The following is a 20,243-nucleotide window of genomic DNA, read 5'->3' on the forward strand; positions in this document are numbered from 1 at the left end:
AAGAGAAATAATGTCAGAATGTCACCTGTAGATGTACAACTTGCTTACATTCTTCTGAAAAGAAAAGCAATAAAGAGAAGGTGGGTTGAGAGTGAAGATGGTTTTGTTTATTGACACAGAACTAAAACTCTTGAAAGTTTGGAAGGTATAGTAGCAATACCTTTATCAAGTTTAAAGTTAAATTTGAAAGTGTTTTAAAGCTTCCAAAATACTAATTTAATTTCTTATAAATTAAATAAGGTATTCTCACTATCTCTTGATGTCTTATAGTGTCTTGTCCATTCAGGTATGCTTTTGTGCAGTGCTAGGATAACCAAGTCAATTCCATGAGCATGTACGGCATTTCTCCAGTTTGTTCCCTCAATGCTAAAATATATTTTTGAATATGAAGACTTTGTGATTTGGTGCCTTATTATGGCTACTAAGACTTTTTTAAAAAATTCTAGTTCTGACTTAGAAATTCTGGATAATAATTTAGATACAGAGTAACAATGAACACTTAAATCCATAATCCCATTTTACTGATGCCTCCCTGCAGGCGGGATGTTGCAAAGCTTACCTTGTTCTGCTGCTCCATTGGATTGTCGCTGCATTCATGCACCCTTGCTTTTCTCATTTGCTTTTATGCCTGTTTTTTTAACTGAGATTCAGAAAAAAAATTAATACTTGTTTACCATGTTCTTTTAATGGAAGCCTTGACTTTCCTGTGGGTGTTTAACAGAACTTGAACTGGTGTCATTGTCACCAGGGTGGCCAGTGGCAGATATGAAAATACCGTGTGCTCCCCCTGCTGTTAGTGGCTGCCTTCTCACACCGTGATGGAGTTTCTTTTTGAAAAGTAAATAATGTGGTTTGTAATCCTAGAAGAGGATTAATGTCAGATAGGGCCCATTTTTGCCTGAAATATCTTGGTGAGCCTTCAATATGAGTTGGACAGGGCCATTGAGACAACATTAATACCATCAGCTGACAATTATAACTTGCCCTTTATTTACGCTGGGGGCATCTTAGATTTGCCTTTGCAGCTGACTGTTCTCCTCTAATGTGCAAAAAACTACTACAAAGTTAATATATTGTTAGGTAGATCTGTAAAACCATTAAAGAGCTGTTATTGTAGCCTGCCTAGACAAGCATGGTATTTTCCTTTACTTGCACTTGGTCTTATTGCAAAAAGTTTTCTTTTTTTTCTGCGAAAAAGCAGAAATAAAACCCTTTGGAAACTGGACACAACCATTAAAGGTGTGGGATTTTACTAAAAGCTTACATGTGTGCAGAGAAGAAAAATCTTTGGGTGTCACGTATTAAACCTCACTGTATTTCACAGCATCTAAAATGCTGGTGCTATTTCTTTTGGATTAAGTCTAAGCACATCTGCATGAAATAAACTTGTGTAATATATGTGGAGTAATTGGGTATTCCTTCCTAGTAAGGGGAAGACGTGTGTCTAAAATAAACTGAGCAGAATTTTTGAATTAAAATGAAGTAATAATATTAAGTTATTATTAGTAATCTTTATTAAAACATCTTTAATTTCTTTTAACATTCATGTAATAGAATCTGATTTACTGGGAGTGGCATTTAATTAATTTAATTCAATTTAGAGAGTTAACTCTATTACATATTAGTACAGAAAATTACCTCTGAACAGTCATTTCTCACTGGTGACATGCAATAAGTTAATTTAGCTCAGAGTTCGTTTGGGTGCATTGTGAGTTCTTAGTGAAAGTTGCTATGGTGACAGGCTGATCAACCAGAGCTGTCATCTAAAACAACAAATACACCAGCCCTGCTTTGCATAGTGACACTGCTGCTGCTGGGCTATAAACACTGACAGATGGATCCTCTCTGCCCCGTGCCTTTTTCTGGTCCTGGTTCTTTTAGTGAACTTGAGTGCTTAAATCGTCAGGGAGGCCAAGGCTGCATTGCACGGGTAGTGAAAAGCCTCCTGAGGAATGCCCGGTCATTCACAGACCTGCAGCACCTCTGCCCTTCTCACAAAAGGGGTTTTCTGCCAGACTGTTCAACAAATTGAACACTGAGGTTTAGGTTTGGAGTTTTGGGGATTTTTTTTTTTTTTGGCTTCATCTTAGCTGCAGTGGAATTGTTGCAGAATCCCGGTTTGCTTTTATTTAGGAAATTATCCTGAAGAATCTGAAAAGGAGGAGGTCTGAAAACTGCTGGAGTGTCTTTCTTCATGTTTCTGAATAATTTAAATCCTGTTTTTCATATGTGGCATTCATGCGCAGTGACACTGGAGACATAAAAAAATCTGTTCAGCTTAAACTGAGTTAATGAAGAATGTGCTTCAGAGTCTGTGTTGAATCTGAAATGAAGAGTTTTCTTCAGATTCTCCAAGCTTAGCTATCAGGTAGATGAACTCTTCGTTCAGAACAAAAAACTTACAGTGAAGGGACTGTCTTTGGGAAATTCATGCAGAAAACCACTATCTGCATATTAAATGTTTAGATTCAAAAGGAAGTATCAAAAGAACTGAAATATAAATTTTAAGTTCAGTGGTTTTTCTTCTCCACCACCCCATCCCCTCCCCCCCTTCCAGTGTGCAGACTTAAGCAGTACTTTGGTTTTTCTCTAGAGCATGACTTTAATTAGGTCTTATTTCTGGGCTTCAAATTTTTCTCAGTTGCTCATTTTTCTGAAGGCAAAGGAGTGAGGTTTCAATAGGACTGCTTGCCTTTCCAGTACTGGGGACTGCATCCAAAAAAGGATGTAGAACCCCAAACCTTTGTCTAGATGTAAAATCTGTGAAATTTTGTAGGTGCAGTCTCCTAAAATGGTAACGATGTCCCTGTGGGTTTTGTATGTTTTTAAGAACCTACTTGCTGAAAGCATTAATTTTTAAAATAATTTTGTTAAACATAAATGAACACTTCTTCAGTTAACTCACTAAGGATCCAGACTTTGAAATCTAAGGCTAAAATATTTCAGGTTTAGCTTTTGTTGAGTTGGCTATATAAACAGTTTCTCCGGGTGATGCTGCCTGAGACTTCAAATATATCTACACTGCTGGGGAGGAGGGGAAGCTGGTCCATGCTGAACTCCCTGTTGGCACTGCTTTGGTTACTCACGCTGACTGATTTAAAATGATAGCTCAGCTATCTCTACGCTATCTTTAGGAGTGTAGTATAAACATATTCTTAAGCCACCTTTTGAGATAGTGTGAACTGGAAGGGTTATGCCAAAATTAGAGGCCTTTTACTGGTTGCCCACAAAATTGTTACTATTTTAGTATTGTACATAAAGTATTCATTTGGTACCATAAATGTACATGACAGTAGAGCCAAGACTCTGTTTACCCAGGACTTTAGTCAATTTGACATGTATACGTAGTCTCATGATTTCAGCAGCACAGCCAGTGTCAGTAAAAATTATAGTTAATATCTCACCAGCAGACTTGTAATCTGCAAGCAGTTGATACCATGCTTTCAAGGAAATGTCTAAAGGGGGTTAAATAACGGTGCAGCATGCCCCCCCTGTATCCACCCCCCAAACCAAGTAAAATAATGTGAGAGACTGTATTTCTGATTTCCAGAACAAAAGCGTGCGTGTGTGTGTGTGTAGTGAATCTGATGTGCCCAGGGTATGTTAGACCCGGTGTGGATTTGATACAAATTGTTGTATTCTCATGCTTTATAGGCCTGAGGCATTGGTAGGGTGTTGATCTCGGGCAGATGTGCAGGCTGCTTGTGTATACCTGGTAGGTCTGATGTGTCCTGGACACATTGATCTCGCTGTCCGCATGTTGATGCAGATCCATAAACACACAGTGGCAATCTCTAGGCATTACAGAAAAATAGCCGGAGTCCTTACCTACCTTCCAGCTCAGATTTCAGAGTGGAAAAAGAGGTTGTACGTGGCATGGCATGGATGCTTAGTATTTCCAGTTGTCCTGGGTGGGACACTGGTACTGGCTGTACTCTGGGACACTGAACTCCAGGGTTATCTTCCTTCCCTGCGGAGACCACGGGTCAGCACACGCGTTCTGAGTGCGGTATCATCTGTGCGCTGGGCGCTGCAGCTGAATGCATTTCTGTAGAAGCAGTCCAGGATAGAAATGATGCATATATGAGGCATCTCTTTACGGACCCAACCACTTTTGTATTTGAAACTGGAAGCATTTACGCTATGATTCACTCTCGCCTTGTCTTCAGCGTCTCCTCACCTCAGAAACTGTATGGGGTGAGCAGGTTCAGAGTCTCTGAAACGGATTCTGTTGCAAAAGGGCTGATTCTGACAGCAGTTGTTCGGCACAGTGTAGGCATTAATCACTTCCGAAGGCACAGGTTTGTTTATAATAGGGTTTTTTGCCACTGCTTACTTAAATATAAAAACCACACGTTAATCTGTAAGATTAAGATTAAGAACCCAGCAGATTGCCCTGCTTTCTGTATTGTTTTAAACAGGTCTCAAGGCTTGTTCATGTGAACTGTAGCCTGTAGATGCATCACTGCTCAAGGTGCCAATGAAATTTTAGGTTCCTGTATACAGTAAAGCAGCCAAAGCTGAGATTATTCAATTTGTAAATTACTTATGAGCATACTGGTTACTGTGAATTTTCATATTTATCTGTTTGTGTATCATGATTTAACAATGATGGGGTTTCTACTGTAAAGATTATTTACTGTTCAGTCTGTGCCTGGAAGTGGCCTATTGCATGAAGAAAAAGAATGTTGCTGAGGTGTTGACTTAGCACCATTTGTAAATTGGTTTTAAAAGAAATTCTTTTGAATATGAAAACTGTGTAAAGCATTGTCTTAATGGGAGTAAATGCACGCAGTCATCTTAAAGGATTCAGTTCCTGGTTCTGCCCAGATTTCTTACACAACTCTGTATGAATTTATTTAATCTGTTACTATACGCTTGGATTTTCCCACTGTTACTTGCGGTGATGATAGTGTTGGCATTGTGTAATTTAACCCTAGGCTGTTTCCTGCCCTCTCTGACTCTTTCATTGTCTAGTTACTGATGGGGTTGCATTGCCTGGAGCAACACTTAGGAAGGCTTTGGAGGGTGAGAGCAGAGGTGAAGGAGGGAGCACATGCTTGTCACTCCTTCCTGGCTGGTAAAACGGTGTAATCCTTTACTGTGTTACCCAGTTGTTGATGCTGTGTGTTTTTGAGACTCTCGTGTCCTGTCGGTGGGCTATAATGTGCTTCCCTAGTTGGGTCTTTTTTAAATTAATTGGTGGAGTTTAGATGTTTCTAAATACTCTGGGAAGGAATAAATGATGTGAATCCTCTAGCTGTGAGGAGGGCTGAACTCACTTTATAGGAAAGTCTTATAGCAGAAACCTGAAGAATCTCTGCAGATGTTTCTAAACACTAGCTGTGAGCCACCCCTGTCTTCATTCAGAGCTGTCCTCTCAGTTCATTGTGGAGTGGTAGTTTCTTTCACAAGCAAATTCATCTCGGCATTCATCAATTCATCATCTTACCTCCCTTCTGTCCTATTGGGGCTGTTCTTAATGCTCTCGTTTCTTAATGTTATTAACACGAGTGATTAAAAACTTCTAATAGCTTCTTTTTTTTAATTGACAAGTTGGCTTTCTAATGTCAGTGCATTGTCCTGCTCTGGTGGTGGAAACTGAGTTTACAGGGGTCTGAATTCAAAGTTAAATGTATGACACGTTAAATGCAATATGTCTGTGCTGAAATGTTGGAGGCTTCAGGGAAAATGTGGACTAGAGACCGGATTTTAGCAAGTTGTATTTATTTGTTTGTCATTGCTTTGCAATGGGTGCCTATTTGGACAAGTCTGTGTGCGGAGAGATGCACGTGATTAATACTGGTATTTGAGTTACATGAATTCATAAATGCAGCTTCACATCGCCTGCAAATTGGAGAACTATGGCTTGAAAGAAAACAGACAAATTGTTCAGTCTTGAAAGTTACCATCTGTTATCAGTTCACTTTCTGAAGAAATGTAACTGTGATAATTTAACTGTTCCATTACCCAGAATCTTGATTCATAGCTTGGACTTTTAAGTTAGAGGCCTGATGTGTATGGTCCAATTTCTGTTCATCAGTTAGGTCAGGGTAAACCCGTGTGTGCGCACGTAGAGCCTTCAGTAAACATGAGTTTGACTTGCAGTGAAAGAGCATCATATTTGCTTTGGATTATCAATCTATTGTTGATGTCAATCTATCAACTTAATTAACTGTACCATTTTTAATGGCACAGCTAATTATTCGTGAATTTGAAATTAAAATTATAATCAATGCCAACATGGAGGAAAGCAGGGAGGAAAATATTAAAGCTGTTAAGTCTTAAGTATTCTTTGCAAGACTGCTGCACGTGAAACCAACCTGAATAATGTGGAATGGGATTGAAGAAAACTTTTAAAAATACATGTTGAATCACACAAAACAGGTTTTGTATCTGTCCCTCAAAAGAAGTATTTGGCACCTTCTCTGCTGACAGATCTGAAAGAAAAAAAATGTAGATGCTGTTCCAGAAAGGGAAACAAAATCTAGTATCTGAGCTCTGAAGTATGCAAGGATCTATGTTTTTACTAGGAGCTTCTCCAGTTTTTAAGAGAAAAGTTAAATTTGTGAATATAGGGTTGTATCAAGAGTCAGGCTGGGATGGTTCGCGGTGCAGAGGTTCTGCAGCATGGTGGGCTGTGATGGGCTCACAAAGATAATGCAAACCCAGTTATGGTGGAGGGATAAAATGCTATTTGGTGTCGATACAATTTCAAGTTAACATTAATCAAGAACAAAATGGAGAGGGTCTGGACAAGTGGGGCTGATGAAGAAAGACCACATCTTCAACTTACTTAAAAAACAGCAGAAGCTGGAGAGAGCACTGTGGCTATCAACCTGAGAGAAAAATGATTTCTTTGTCCTGGCTGAGGGAAGTGGGAGAACCGAATGAGATGGATTTGGAGCTCCATTTTACATCTAGGATTGTAGAAAATAGTGCTAGAAAGGTTCTGGAGAGCTCACCTATTCCATCCTTTTGCCCTGAGACAAGATCACTGTACCTGTATCATGTCTGCAGATAATCCTTAATCGTCCTTTTTGTTAGAAATATAAATCCTAGTCTCCCTGCTGCAGTTTAGGCCCAGCAAGTCTTGTCTTACTCACTGTGGGATGGAACAAATTATTTCCTCCTCTTTCTTTGTATTTTTCTTTCTCTTTCACCCACCCCCACTTTGTGTACCCGGTGTCTTCTAGACTGAACTACTTCTTTGCTTCTGTCTGCTGTGCTAGTTCATATTTTCAGGTTCCTGTTTCCTTCGTACTCTTTCCAGGTGGTCCAGCTCTTTCTTGAAGAGCGGTGGTGCCGGTGGGTGCAGGTAGTGCTGCAGTGAAGGCTTTGAGATGCCAGACTGAAGCAGAATGGTTACTTTGAGCCTCAGGGCTGGTTACTGAATTCTATTACACCACTTGTCTTCTTACAATAGCCTGATTTTTTTTTTTTATTTCCTTTTGGTTTGTGATCTGCTGAAACATTGCATCTTTTTCTGCAGAACTGCTATGGGACAAGTTGTTTTCTCTTCTGTGTGTAATTCTTCCTGCCTAGCAACATAACTTTCATTGTTGAATTTCGGTCACTTGTTTCACACCACTTCTCCAGTTCATCATTGCTGAGTTCTGATTCTGTCACAGAGCGCTCTGATCACCCCCATCTTCTGTCTCCGTAGCCTGGTGTCATTTGCAGATTTAATAAGGATATTCCCTAGTCCATCATCCAGTTGCTAACGAAAATATCGAACGGCATAGGCTCGGATCAAGTCCCAGTGGAATCTCTTCTGAAACATAATCCTGTTTTGACAGCAAACCATTGATTCTCCTAGAGAATATTCCAACCAATTTTACATTTAGCTCACATTTCCCCAGTTTGCTTATGACAAAATCAAGTAAGAATTTCATGTCAGAAACCATTATGAAGTTAAGATGTGTAGAGATTGCTTTGGATGATGGGACACGGATGGGAAATGTGAGAAAACGGGTAGAATTTGTTTGAACGGAAGCAGATGACTGGGTCTGAGTGGAGGGAGGAACAAATGAGGGTCAGGGTAGGAGTTAAGGCTCGGCTGAATTTATGGATATATTGCTCTAGAGGTAGGTGGTGGGTGAAGTATGAATGTTTCTGTTTCAGACCTTTGCATAAAACCAACAGTTAAGAAGGTGATACTAGTAATTAAATTGGAAGAGAAACAGAAGAAGATGAGAAAAAGATTGTAAGAGCTAACAAGGGACAGATTCAGGGAAGGCATGGCTAACATTTCAGATGAAGCGGGTGCATTAAGACACCAAGTTCTAGCCAAGGAAGTACCATTAGAAACCTCAGAAGTTCTTGCAGCTCCGTTCACAGAGAGAGAGGTTGTAGGCTGGGAGGGCAGAGTTACAAAGACAAGGGGGCAACAGTGGATTTATTAAGACAAGCCTGAGACATGCATACGCTGTCAGGAGGAATCTAGAATGCAGAGATAAGAAAGGTAAGAGGGGTAAACAGTGTGAGTGTGGGTAGGGTGGTATGTGGAAGGAATGTGGAATTACCTGAGAAGGCACAAAGACCAGCAGAAAGCAGCTCACAAACTCTTGTGCCAGTGATATGAAGAGGTCCTCTATGCATGGCTTCATAATGCATGCAGAAAGATCTGATGCCCTTACATTGCAGGGATATTGAATGTTTTTCCTTCAGTAACTGAGGCAGTATCTGTTTAAAATGTATTAATTCAAGTATTTAAATTCCTCCATTATTCCATGATTTATGAAGCTATCATTTGTTGGATTTTTCCTGTTAATTCCTGTTAATTTTCCCCAAAAGACTTCTGCTCTCTTCATTGATACAGAATTTATCAATATTAATTTCCACAAAAATAGTGCAGAACCATATTTCGTATAAACTCTGGAAAAACACTTTAGTAAATAAATTTGCTGGGTATGTTTTTGGCCTAGTTTCCGAAGGAAATGAGGCTTATGAGATTAGGTTGTGTTCCTGTCTTAGTCTCCCCGTTTAGCTGATCCTGACCAGATTTGCTAGGAGGTCCACAGAGGTTCCTTGAGATGCGCAGTTGGGTGTGGAGCAACATTTTAGTTAGTGCCATTACTTGCCTTTCCCACCTGTCTGCTGAGGTCTTCAGGAAAGTCTTGAATGTGCTTTTAATGGTTATCTATTCTGGTTAGTCTGCCAGCTGGCTGGTCAGCAGCAGGGAGCCTTGAACAAGCCGCAGTACTGTTAGCATCTATGCCTGTTTAAGAAAAGAATGTTTAGCACTTCAAAAATTGTGAAATGCAACCAAATAGAATACATTTTCCAGGTTACTTTAATATTTATGTGGCTCTAGCAGATCCGGGAATGAAAATTAAAATAAAACCTTTAATTTCTAAGAGGTAATATGGAAGTTCGGTCTTAGGAAAGCGATTTGTGACTGGCTTGTCACTGTGGGCCCTCTAAGTTCTTAGGATTTCCTTATAAAATATTGGTTTCCCACAGACTGTTGTAAAACCTTTCTGGATAACATATTTTCAAAGGAGGTTCAAAATTAAAATTAATCAAAATTAGGAATTATTTTTTGACTGAACTGCAATCCACTAAATAGGTAACAAATAAATTTCAGCATTTATCAGATTATGGTGGGTAGTTACATGCTAACTTCATGCCATGATCATATATCTGAATATTGTTTTAGAATAAATTGTGCTTATATCTCGCTGAAGTCTGTGAAATGTGTTCAGATGCGCAGGTCAGACTGGGAGCTGCAGAGTGGGGTTTGAATTCGTCCTGGCGTAGATACCTTCTCAAGCAAAACCAGAACATTTTTGTGTTCATGGTTGGAGAGCTCCATCAGCCAGTTAACGTATTGGTAAATGTGACCTTGTAACTACTCCAAAACAAGCATGGAAATCCTCACCTGTTGGTATTTCCTGAATAAAATGTTTGTCTTTTCTCAGAATCACGTTTTTAAAAACTGTTTTTTCTCTCCTGTTGTTGTAAAAAGACTTTTCAAAATGTGATTTGTGTATAGGCAGGTGCAGTTCTAGGTGGGCAGGTACCCATTCGGAGCTTTGATTTCTGTTATGGAGTTGTAAGCACTGGCTGTTCTAACTAGTTATGCAGTGTGTAACAGTGCATTACAGTGGTTTTAATCAGTTGCAGTTTAGGTAATATGTAAGCAGTAGCAATTATTAAGAACTGAAGCTAGTTTCTGGAGGCGTGAGGCTGAGACTGGCTGTATGACCACACCATATAGCATTGCTCCTTCTAAAGCAGAGAGGAGACTGGAGCCAGGGATGAAGGATTAGATAACACATCTTTTTGAGGAACTTCCCTTGGTTACCTCCTACCACCAAATTACACAAAATTGAGTTGTTGAAGGTTTCCCCTGAACTTTGCAGCTTCCTCTTAGTTCCTCATCTGACTTCAAATTGCCTGGCAAAAAACTCAAGTTCTGTATTAGGAGGTCTGCATTGCTAGAAGTGAGAGAAGTCTGTAGAGACTGTCGGGAAAGGTGGGTTATGGTAAGAGGTTTTAGAAGTGAGATGTTGAAAGACTAAGGAAGGAGGCAGGAAACGTTGCAAAAGTCAAGAGAAGGAAGTGGAGAGGAAACTTCTTCTGGCGGAGGAAGTGGGAGAAGATGCGCTGTGGTCAGTTAGGAGGCCAGATGGAGGGGGGAAATACAGTTAAAGCAGGAAAAGACAATTTGTTTAGAGTATTAGAGAAATGATATGTTCAGGAATTGGTACAAAATCGAAGCATTTATTATATAACTGGTGTTGAAATTGTAAGGCCATAAGAATGCACATATTTTTGCTTTCAACCCTGAATGTGGGTTTTGCCGTCAAACTGCAGATTCTGGTTACGGCTTTAAAGCCATTATGAGTACTAATGAAAACAAAGTTGGGGATTCTCTTGGCTTTAAACTGTAACTTTTCTACAGCTCTTTTCAGGAGATGCTTGTGTGCTTGGGGGAAGGGAAGATCCAGACAGAAAATTACTCACTTTTGTATAGAAACGTTAGGAAGTAGGGTTTTGTGCAGTAGCTCACTGAAATACTGTTACTTGTGTGCCAGTAGATGTCACTGTGGATAAAAAATTCCAGCGCTTAGTAGACAAAGGAGGTAATTTGCTAAATGAAAATTCATCCTTTGAAAGTAGATTGGGGGGGCCACAATTTTTTCCTGAAGGAAGGCTTTTTTCAGCATACAAAAATGGATTTCTTGCTAATCAGGGCATATATTTTTGCCCACTACAGTCCTGTATTTTGTGGCTATCTTCGCCCGACTTGGGTAAGTTCATGGCTTTCTGTCTGACTTCAAAGGGGGTGCTTGTGTACGAGCGTGCTCCTGTTCAGCTTTATTTTGAGAGCATTTAGTGTTTGGAGGCTGCTTTAATAAGCATCGGTCTTCGCTACAGTGTGTATGTGTGGGGAATTGGACATGGAGGAAGTGGCTTCATTAAGGTTGATTTGGAGGGGGGAGTGAGATGAGAAAAAAAAATTGCCCATATGATTGGCTGGGAGAATAGCTCTGAATTATGGGATCCATCTGTTTCCTGTAATGAATTCATAAACCCATCAAACAATGACCTGAACGAATTGCTGAAGGAAAAAAATAATACACTGGCATGATATGTTTAACGCAGTGAGGCACTGGCATTGTATAATCAAAAATTCTTCTCACATCCAGCACTTTGTAATGGAGCTGCTGTGTTTAATAGAAGCTGTAAATAAATCCTGTCACAGTAGCAGCCAAGAACACATTTCTGGGTTTAACTGTTTCTCTTCTGGAATGTCTGGTCCTTGAAGGCTTTAGAAATGCAAGTTTTATAGAGCTGGAGCGGGGGATTCTGAAATATAGAGAAATGTTAATGAGGTGAATGAAAGGAAAAAGCTGCCGTAAATCAGTATTATGTGGCTTAACCAGTTTCTTTCATTTATGCATGTTCTTTCCTTATGTCATAGAAATGTACTTAAAAGCTATTGTTGTAATTGAAATCTGTTAGACTGATCCTATTCATTATATTAATAAAATCCACCTACAATTGCTCGTAACACTTTTTTATGCAGTTGGGATTCCCGAGATTGTAATCATCAAAAAGCATATGGAGTAATTATTGGATTTGTTTGGGTAAAATTGGATTAAGAAGTTTAGATACCATTAAGTACTGATAATTATTACAAGCAAGCTCATTGTTTAGTATATGTACAGCTCTCAGAATGTAGAATAAGCAGATACCCATCACAAACATCTCTAAGAGCAAGCAGTCTCAAGGCTTTTATTTTATGCCTTTAATTGTATTTTTGCAAGAGGCTTTCTACTTAAATGTTTTTGCTTTAGCTCTTTAATCAAGTGCTAGTTATGAAAATCACTTTGCATTACATCCTTTCTCCTGTACATTGTAAATAATATTTTTAGTGGTTTTAGCCATAAAGGCTACATTGTAATTCCTGTATCTCAAACAGCTGCCCACATAACATTAGCCGTGACAGTGTATTACTTTCAGGTGAAAGGGTCGACAGGCTGCTCCTTCAGGGACTGGCAAGGTCTCTCTATAGATTGGCAGGTTGGCCCTTGGGGCTGATTAAATGTATAGCGCACAGAGCATCAGTGTTGTAGGCAGCCCCTGCTGACCACAGGCACTGCCATGCTGTATGCAAAAGGTTGCTGTCTGGTTTGCTTTTTTTAGCCTGCAGTTTGCTAAAATATTACATCTTTGTACATTGTATATTCTGCAAGGGATAGCTATCATCTCGAAGTACATCCCTTGTAGGAAGGAGAATGTCTAAATGGTTTATAAAGATGCTTTTAGGGAGAATATCGTATGACAATTAATAATTAGGAAATCTCATGTAGACACGTTGAATGGTAGGTGTTTATCGGAGTGCATATCAAAGGAAAATTGCTGCTTAAACATTGCTGAAGATTGCTTTAATAAATAGGTGTTGAATTTTTTCAAAGAATACAGTCATATTGTCTGTAACATATATTCTCCAAATATTATTGCTGTATTTGAAGGCTAAATTCTAGCCTGATATGAAGCTGGAATTTGGGAATCTAAGTCCATTCCTGTCATGATGTGCACTCTTTTTTGCTTTTATTTCCTGTCAATGGTGTAATTAAACTGTTATTTTGGAGCTACTATGATTTGTATACGCAGTATTCCTGCAAGAGCCTCCATTTAACTAGACTTAAAAAGATTTTCATGTACAAAATAAAAAGCACTTGCTGTGTTGATTAAAGACAGTAATATTAATATGCAGAAATATTTTTATTCTAAAGCACAATGTGTTCGATATTTTGATTTCCTTTGTTCTTTTCTCTCATCTACGATTCAGATATGTAGAGGAAAACATTGTTTCTAACACTGGAACTGGATTTCTCTGGCCACACCTTTGTGATGAAACAGCTTTGTTAATTTACATTAAAGCAAAAAGTGTTGTGTGTTCTATGACTTGCATTAGTAATGGCATATACATGTATGTATGTGTGCACCTATTTGGAAGTGTCAGATGTGGTTTATATATATGCAGTACTGAGAATATAATGCTTTTCTAAAAATCAGCCTGCCTTGCTCTCAGAAATGTGTTTCGAATCAATTAATATTCCTTAAGAAAATTTTGGGGCCAGGCAAATATCAGCTCCGCTGGCATTGTGCCAGCTAGAGTGGTTGGAAATCTCTTTCACACTTTCTTAATACCATGGGAAAATAATCTTTTGGTTTAAAAAAATAAGCAAATCAAAGAAGGCTCTAATTCTCACTTTGCCATGCATTTGTCCCTGCCAGCCTTTTTTTCCCAGCCGCCCAGGACCTGGGGGGGTCCTTAAAGCATTTGATGGCCAGAGCTGATCTGGCTTAGCGAGGGGCCTTCGGTGTCAATGGGGGGGAGTGGTCCTCATCCCCACCCGGCTGCTGCCTCCTGCCCAGCCCCTTGCCCTCCTCTTCCCTGGTGTCCCTTCTGACCTGCTGGGGTCTGGTACCTGAGTTAGAGAAACCTCCTGGCTGAAATGGTTTATTATGTTTGGTAGATCAGACTGCGTCTGGAGTGCTCTTTCTGAATCGTGTGGCTGCAGGCAAAACACGTACTGCTTCATCCTTTGCAGAAGTACTGAGTACTTCAAATTTCAATGTTTGTAAATGCTTACGTCTTGGTAATAATAGTAGTAGTAGGCGAATGCTTACATCTATGTAATAATGGTAGTAGTAGGTAAATGCTTACATGTTTATAATAATATTAGTAGCAGCAGCAGTAGGTAAATGCTTACACGTCTGTAATAATAATAGTAGCGGCAGTAGTAGTGGTAATAATACCCCAAGATCTTTAATTTTCCCACTTCTGTTCTCCATCTCCTAAAGGAAATGTAAATACACACTTTGCTGAAAAACACAAAGGGTAATACTATTTAGATTATCTTTTGAGTTTGTCAAAGCCAGTAAAACCAAGCAGGAATTGGCTTTTGTTACAATTTCAGGTTTGGATAAGAGGCACTTAGATCTGTGCACACCTCAGCTGGAAGTGGTGCCGCCTGCCCCAACCGGGGGGACGGGTGGTGGGAGCCCCAGCCTGTGTTTTCCACGCAGTAGGTTTGGTACCCACAGGAGCTGTGTGTGCCTCCCCCCCACTCCCCCCACCCCCCCCCCCCCACCCCCACCCCTGTGACAGGCACCCCAGAGGCAGCTGGAGGGAGACTGCTGTTAAAGGAGAGGATCAGCTTAATTCATTGGTTATATTACAATTATTTTAAAGGCCTGGTGGAATGGTAAAGTCAACAGGACTTAGAAAAAGACTGATTAAAATGAAGTAATATTTGGTATCCTGTGGGTGACAGATTTATTTATATTATGGAAGCAAATAATTTTCATATACATGTTGAATATGCAGATTTGATGCTTGAAATGAAATTCTGCATTTTGTGACATTTTCCATCTACTCTTTTAATTGCCAGATGTAGGATAAACTGTTCATTTTCAAAGCTGGTGATATATTTTGCAAAGTCAAAGAAAACTTTATTCTCTGCTTTTCAGATGTTAGTGGTACTTTAAAATATATATTTTTTAATATTCAAAGTTCCTTTTTAGTTTTAGAAATAAGCATAGGTGAATTTGTTTAGACTTCCAAAATAAAAGATTTGGTGAAGCAAAGTGCTGATGGTTGCTGTCAAACTTGGTGTATTTTTGATTGTTCCAGATCTCTGCTTGCTTTGAAAGCACCCTCAGCACTGCCTTGGTGCCTGTCCCCTGCTGCTGCGGTGGGAGTCGGGCAGCCTCTCAGGTGTGCCAGGGCCGGGAGAGGGGCTGAGCTCTGGGTTTGTGGCACGTGTGTAACAGGCTGAGAGGCAGTTTTGCACTTGCTGGACATACTTGCGATGAGCTGGTGGAATACGCAGTTCTGGGTCTTGGAAGCCCAAAGGGTTTCTTCTGGGTGGCTCAGCAGCTCTGGTAGATGCCACCAAGTGAGCTAACAAACCGGTACGGTTCCCCGCCAGGCAGTGCTGCCCCCCGTACCCCGACTCCCCGCAGGCTGTTCCCCGAGAGCCCCCGCACCACTGACCTCTCCCTGCCAAACTGCACCAGCAAACGCTGTTGCTGACCGGGGTGGGTCTCCCTCCTTGTTTCAGGCAAGGGTGGTATGGGGGGCTCAGCATCTCTGCGCCTGCAGTGCAAATGTAGAAACCTGGGGTGTCCTGAAATGCTTGATCAAAGGTTCAGGTAAAGACCATGAGGAAACAAAAGCTTTGTGTGAGTGCTGAATAAGCTGGTGGATGAGGGCTTTTAACTTGTTTTTTGGGAGCTCATTAGAAGCCTGAAAATTTATGCTTGCATTCCTGTAGGCAGTGTGATTTGATGTTAATATTAGCACTCTCACATCCAAAATTGAAAAACTGCTGAACTAAAAAGGCAGTGGGTGCTCTAGTTGGGTGCGGTAGCTTACCATGCAGTTTAAATGAGCTTTCTGTTCAATACTAAATAATCACATCTCCTTTGTCATCCCCACCCCCACCCCCCATTTTAAACCATACAGATTTGTTTACTGTAAACGAAATAAAAGGTTCAAATACTGTAAAAAGCAATGTGTTTTGCCTAAGCAGAGAACAACCAGAATTCATTCTTATTTTTAAAACTTAATGCTGTTTTACTTCCAGTAGTGTTTATAGAACATTGTATTTTGTCCCGGTAGTGAAGAAGAAGCTAAAACTATGGAAAAGGAACAGTTGAGACGCTATTTAGTATGTTGAAAGGTTTTAGATTTGAAAGATTCAAGACAAGCTTGTGTTACTCTTGTGCGGAAATACTGATGTACAAAAAACTGTAAACATTTATTTCTCTGAAATGTAAGCTTTAGTTACAAATATATGTCTTCAGCCTATCCTACAGGCTAGTCATACATCTCTGAAGTCAGAGAGAAGATATGTTGAGGTGTTCATTCTGCCCCAGTGAGAACTGGTTGGCCAGCGTGGTACCTGTAGCAGATGTGCTCTGCTTAAGCTGGAGAACTGGTACCTTTCTGCGAGAGGCAAAACCTTTTTTATCATTAACAGTAGTGCTAATGTTGATTAAAATAATGTTTACACTTTACACATCAGAGAATCCATTTTGCAGCTGAAGTTAAATGCTGCTCACTAGGTGAGAAAGTTTGCCTTTAGTCACTTGTGATAGCTGGAAAAAGAAGGGGGTGGGCTGGGTTGTCTTGTGCCCAGGCACTTGTGTTCTTGAAAATGTGTAGCTTAGTGTAAACTGGCCCGTTGTTCAATTTCTCCAGTTACCACCTTTCCCTGTCAGTTTGAAATGAGAAGTGCTCTGCAGAGGGGTGTTGCTTTGTACCTTTGCAAAGTGCAGCAGAGGCTCTTGTGCTCTTCGGCGGGATATAAAAACTTGGTGGTTTTGTAAGACACTGGATGAAAAAAATAGCCCCCAAAATAGACTTGTTATGGCAAAACAGTTGTGTAAGTTATCCACTCTTTGCACTGAAAGGAACTGATTCTGATCAGTTTTAACTATAATTTCGAAAACATAAGCCCCATATTTTTGAAGTATTTAAATTTTTTATTGAATAAATTGCCTGCAAGTGTGTGTGTATATATATTCCCCCCCCCAATCCCAATACAGAGAACAACAAAAACATTTGTGCATTACTGTAAGTACAAAGTGTTTGCACATGTGTCTACAGACTGGGTAAAGCAGGAGTAACATAAATTAATCTGTACTTGAAAAACTTTCCTACATGTTTTCATTATCTGGAAACTTTCCCCTCTAATATACGCTCTTTTTCAATTAAATTAATGTTCTGAAATTCAAATTTCACAGCATGCTATTTCCTGTGTACTAGTAATGCCTCCAGTTTAAAACAAAAGAGAAAGAGTTACTGTGTGCTACTATTTCTTATTTAATAATTATTTTTATCAAAGTACATTATTTGAGCATAACAAAAAATATTTTTAGCCATCCTTCCGGGCTTTTATTTACTGTTATAGGGTAAAGTGTTCTTAGACATCCTGTTTTGACAACAGGCCAAGATGTCTTAGAAATGCTGGAAGTGAAAACGTCTTAAGAAGTTTTTTCACTTGCTCTGTTGTAGCGTTGTTAGGAAATCTTAAGTGTTGTACTTTCCTGAATCGTATTTAGTATAAACACACACAGACGCATGCACAGACATATACATTTGTGTACATGGGAGGCATAGGAGTGTTGGTGGGGGCTTGGCTGTATGTGAATTGTGCAATCAGCAGCCTGCGCGCGCTCTGCTCTGCTCCTGCAGTGGGTAGCAGGTATTTATAGTAACCAGCTTCTCTGCTGTGTGCTGCTGGCTTCTGGTGCAGCCTGGGAAGCGGGTGAGATCAGGCCAGGGGGGTTGCGTGGCTAAAAACAGCCGTGTGGGCTCTCTCAAAGAGCTGGGTGTGAAACCTTTGTCAGCTGTATTCCGGTACCTAAATTTACAGCCATACAAAATCAGGTTATTTAGATTTCAAAATTATTGTGTACGGTGTTTCAGGAGACTGCTATGTACATAGTAAACTAGCCCTCAGTTCTGGTTGTAACACTTTTTATTTAGAATCTATTTTACGTATTTTATAGTCCATGTTGTTTGAAGACTGAAAACCACGATCCATTTTCTCAATTACAGAAAAAACCCCTCCACACCTTTTCTGGTATTAAAGCAATTTTTGATTTTGTGTGTGTTTGTTTGTTTGTTTTTTAATGTAGTGCCAGAACCTATTAAGACCAGTTTAAGCCAGCCCCAACCTGCCGGTACCGGTACCAGTACTTCCACCAGCACTATTACCAACAGCAGCAATGGCAAGCGTGCGTCTGCTAATGGGCAGCAGCCAGCTGCTTCCCGTTACCTGCCTCGAGAGGTGCCTCCACGCTTCCGCCAGCAAGAACAGAAGCAGCTCCTAAAGCGGGGTCAGCCACTGCCTACTGGGACCCTGAGCGGCACCAGCCCAGCGCAGGGTACTGGACAAGCAGGGGCGAGTCCTCCTCCACAGCAAGGAGCAGGTGGACAGCATCATCCCAGTAAGACCCAAACAGGTAAGAATCGAAACCCAGTGGGGTATCGGGTTGTTCTTCACATAGTTATGCCCTCCACTGTTAGCACAGGTGTTGCAAAAACTTAAGGAATGTGAAGAATATTCTTAAAACAACAGGATTTAAGGCAAACGGTATGCTGTTGCTGTTTTCCTTAAAAAATATATAATATCATTCTAGGATCCAGTTCTAATAGGTTTTCTTATTTAATTAGCTGCTCAGGCCTGTGGGGTCCCTTTCCAGGTTTTTTCAGTTTTCTTGACAGATGTAATGAATATGATTTCGAGGAAATGTGAAGGTTTCTTTAGTGATCGTTCTCTCACAGGAGCATTGTTAATTTTGGTATTTCCAAGTTTTGGACTGTCATTTAGGCAATTTTAATGTTCATTAAAGAGAGTTATGTATAACTATGTAAATAAAAAATAGGAACTTGGCTTCTGTTGTTTTGTGACACTTTTATGCCTTTACTTGCTTATGCTTTCAATTGTTGTTTTCACATTAGGAAAGCAATACTTTGGGAAAAGTAGTTTAGTATCTTAAGGCTGTTCTAGTACTTCCTTCCATCCTTTGCAGATAGCCACACTGACCTTCCTTGTCTGTTGGAAATAGCATATTGTGGAGTAAGTCTCTTAGCTGCCTTTTTTCCTGAAGCTGCTAATGAGAAAAAAAGCAGCAGTTCTCTTCTTATTTGCCCTTCTGTGCTAGAGATTGTGTATTGTTTGCAGCGGAGATGAGCTTGGTTGGTAATTGGAATCCATCACCTTTTTCATCGCTGCTGTATGTGTATGTCATGTTAGGCAAAGCAGGGAGTGTTCTAAGATACAGTTATCTGTGGCTTAGGAAAAGTTATCTGGACTAAGTCACAAGGGGGTTTTGATATCTTGAATATAAGTAATTTCTGTATGGTCTCAAGTGTTGCTCATTATCACTCATTAACGCTGTCAAACATCACAAAATTTGGATCTGAACTGTCTGCAGTTTTTCCCTTTGGGCATTAGTGAATCTTTCACTATTTTTGCTGTACTTGCTGCTGAACTCCAGCAGAGAAAATTATTTGGTATTGTCCTTAGAAGTTTTAGTTCGATAAGAAGACCATCTCTCCCAGAAATTAAATGGTTATTGAGATGCATTTGGGAATAATATTCAACTACTCTCCAGAAACACAAATCTGAAAAGGCAAAATAAAATAATTGTTTATTTACTGAAAACATTGGGTTTTTTAGGGAGAGTGGAGGTTCTACTTCTGTATTCTCAAGTATTTGGCTTTAGTGAGATGGAATATAATCAAGTTTGTACCCGTTAGAGCAGCATTCTCATCTTTGCAAATCACAGTTCAGCAGGGATGGTGGCTGACATTCATGGCTCCTTTTTCATTTGGAGATGTTTAACTGTCAGACTGATGTTCTGCGTTAGATATATTTGTATTAAAATATTTAGAGGTTTATTATTTTTATTTTCAGAAATGTAGTGATTATTTGAGTGGTATAGACAACTCGACCAACTGAAGTGGCTCAGGCTGTCTGAGGGGTCAGTATTAAACTTCTAGGCATCATTATAGACATATCTGAAACATTTTTGTTTGATGTTTAAGAAACACACTGTAAATCATGAAACAAAGTCCACTGTAAATCATGACATAATCCGTAAAAGAACTTGGCTTGTAAGAGCATGGTACTAGCTGTCTGACTTTGATCTTGCCAGATGCATTTGTACCTTGAGGTTCTAGACTTATTTTCCTGATTCCTATT

The 20,243-nt window shown here is 39.9% G+C and overlaps 1 protein-coding gene across 11 annotated transcripts in view; it reads left to right on the forward strand.

The window, feature by feature from the left end:
- Positions 1 to 20,243, forward strand: part of TNRC6C (trinucleotide repeat containing adaptor 6C) — a 336,978-nt gene that overhangs the window by 258,070 nt on the left and 58,665 nt on the right. For all 11 annotated transcript variants that reach the window (XM_056332439.1, XM_056332456.1, XM_056332471.1 and 8 more), the window contains one exon: positions 18,172 to 18,498. In XM_056332439.1, the coding sequence (XP_056188414.1) occupies positions 18,172 to 18,498 (327 nt within the window). The remainder of the gene's footprint in view (positions 1 to 18,171; positions 18,499 to 20,243) is intronic.

The sequence above is a fragment of the Falco biarmicus genome, chromosome 1 (assembly GCF_023638135.1).
Source record: "Falco biarmicus isolate bFalBia1 chromosome 1, bFalBia1.pri, whole genome shotgun sequence".
Lineage (NCBI taxonomy): Eukaryota > Metazoa > Chordata > Aves > Falconiformes > Falconidae > Falco > Falco biarmicus.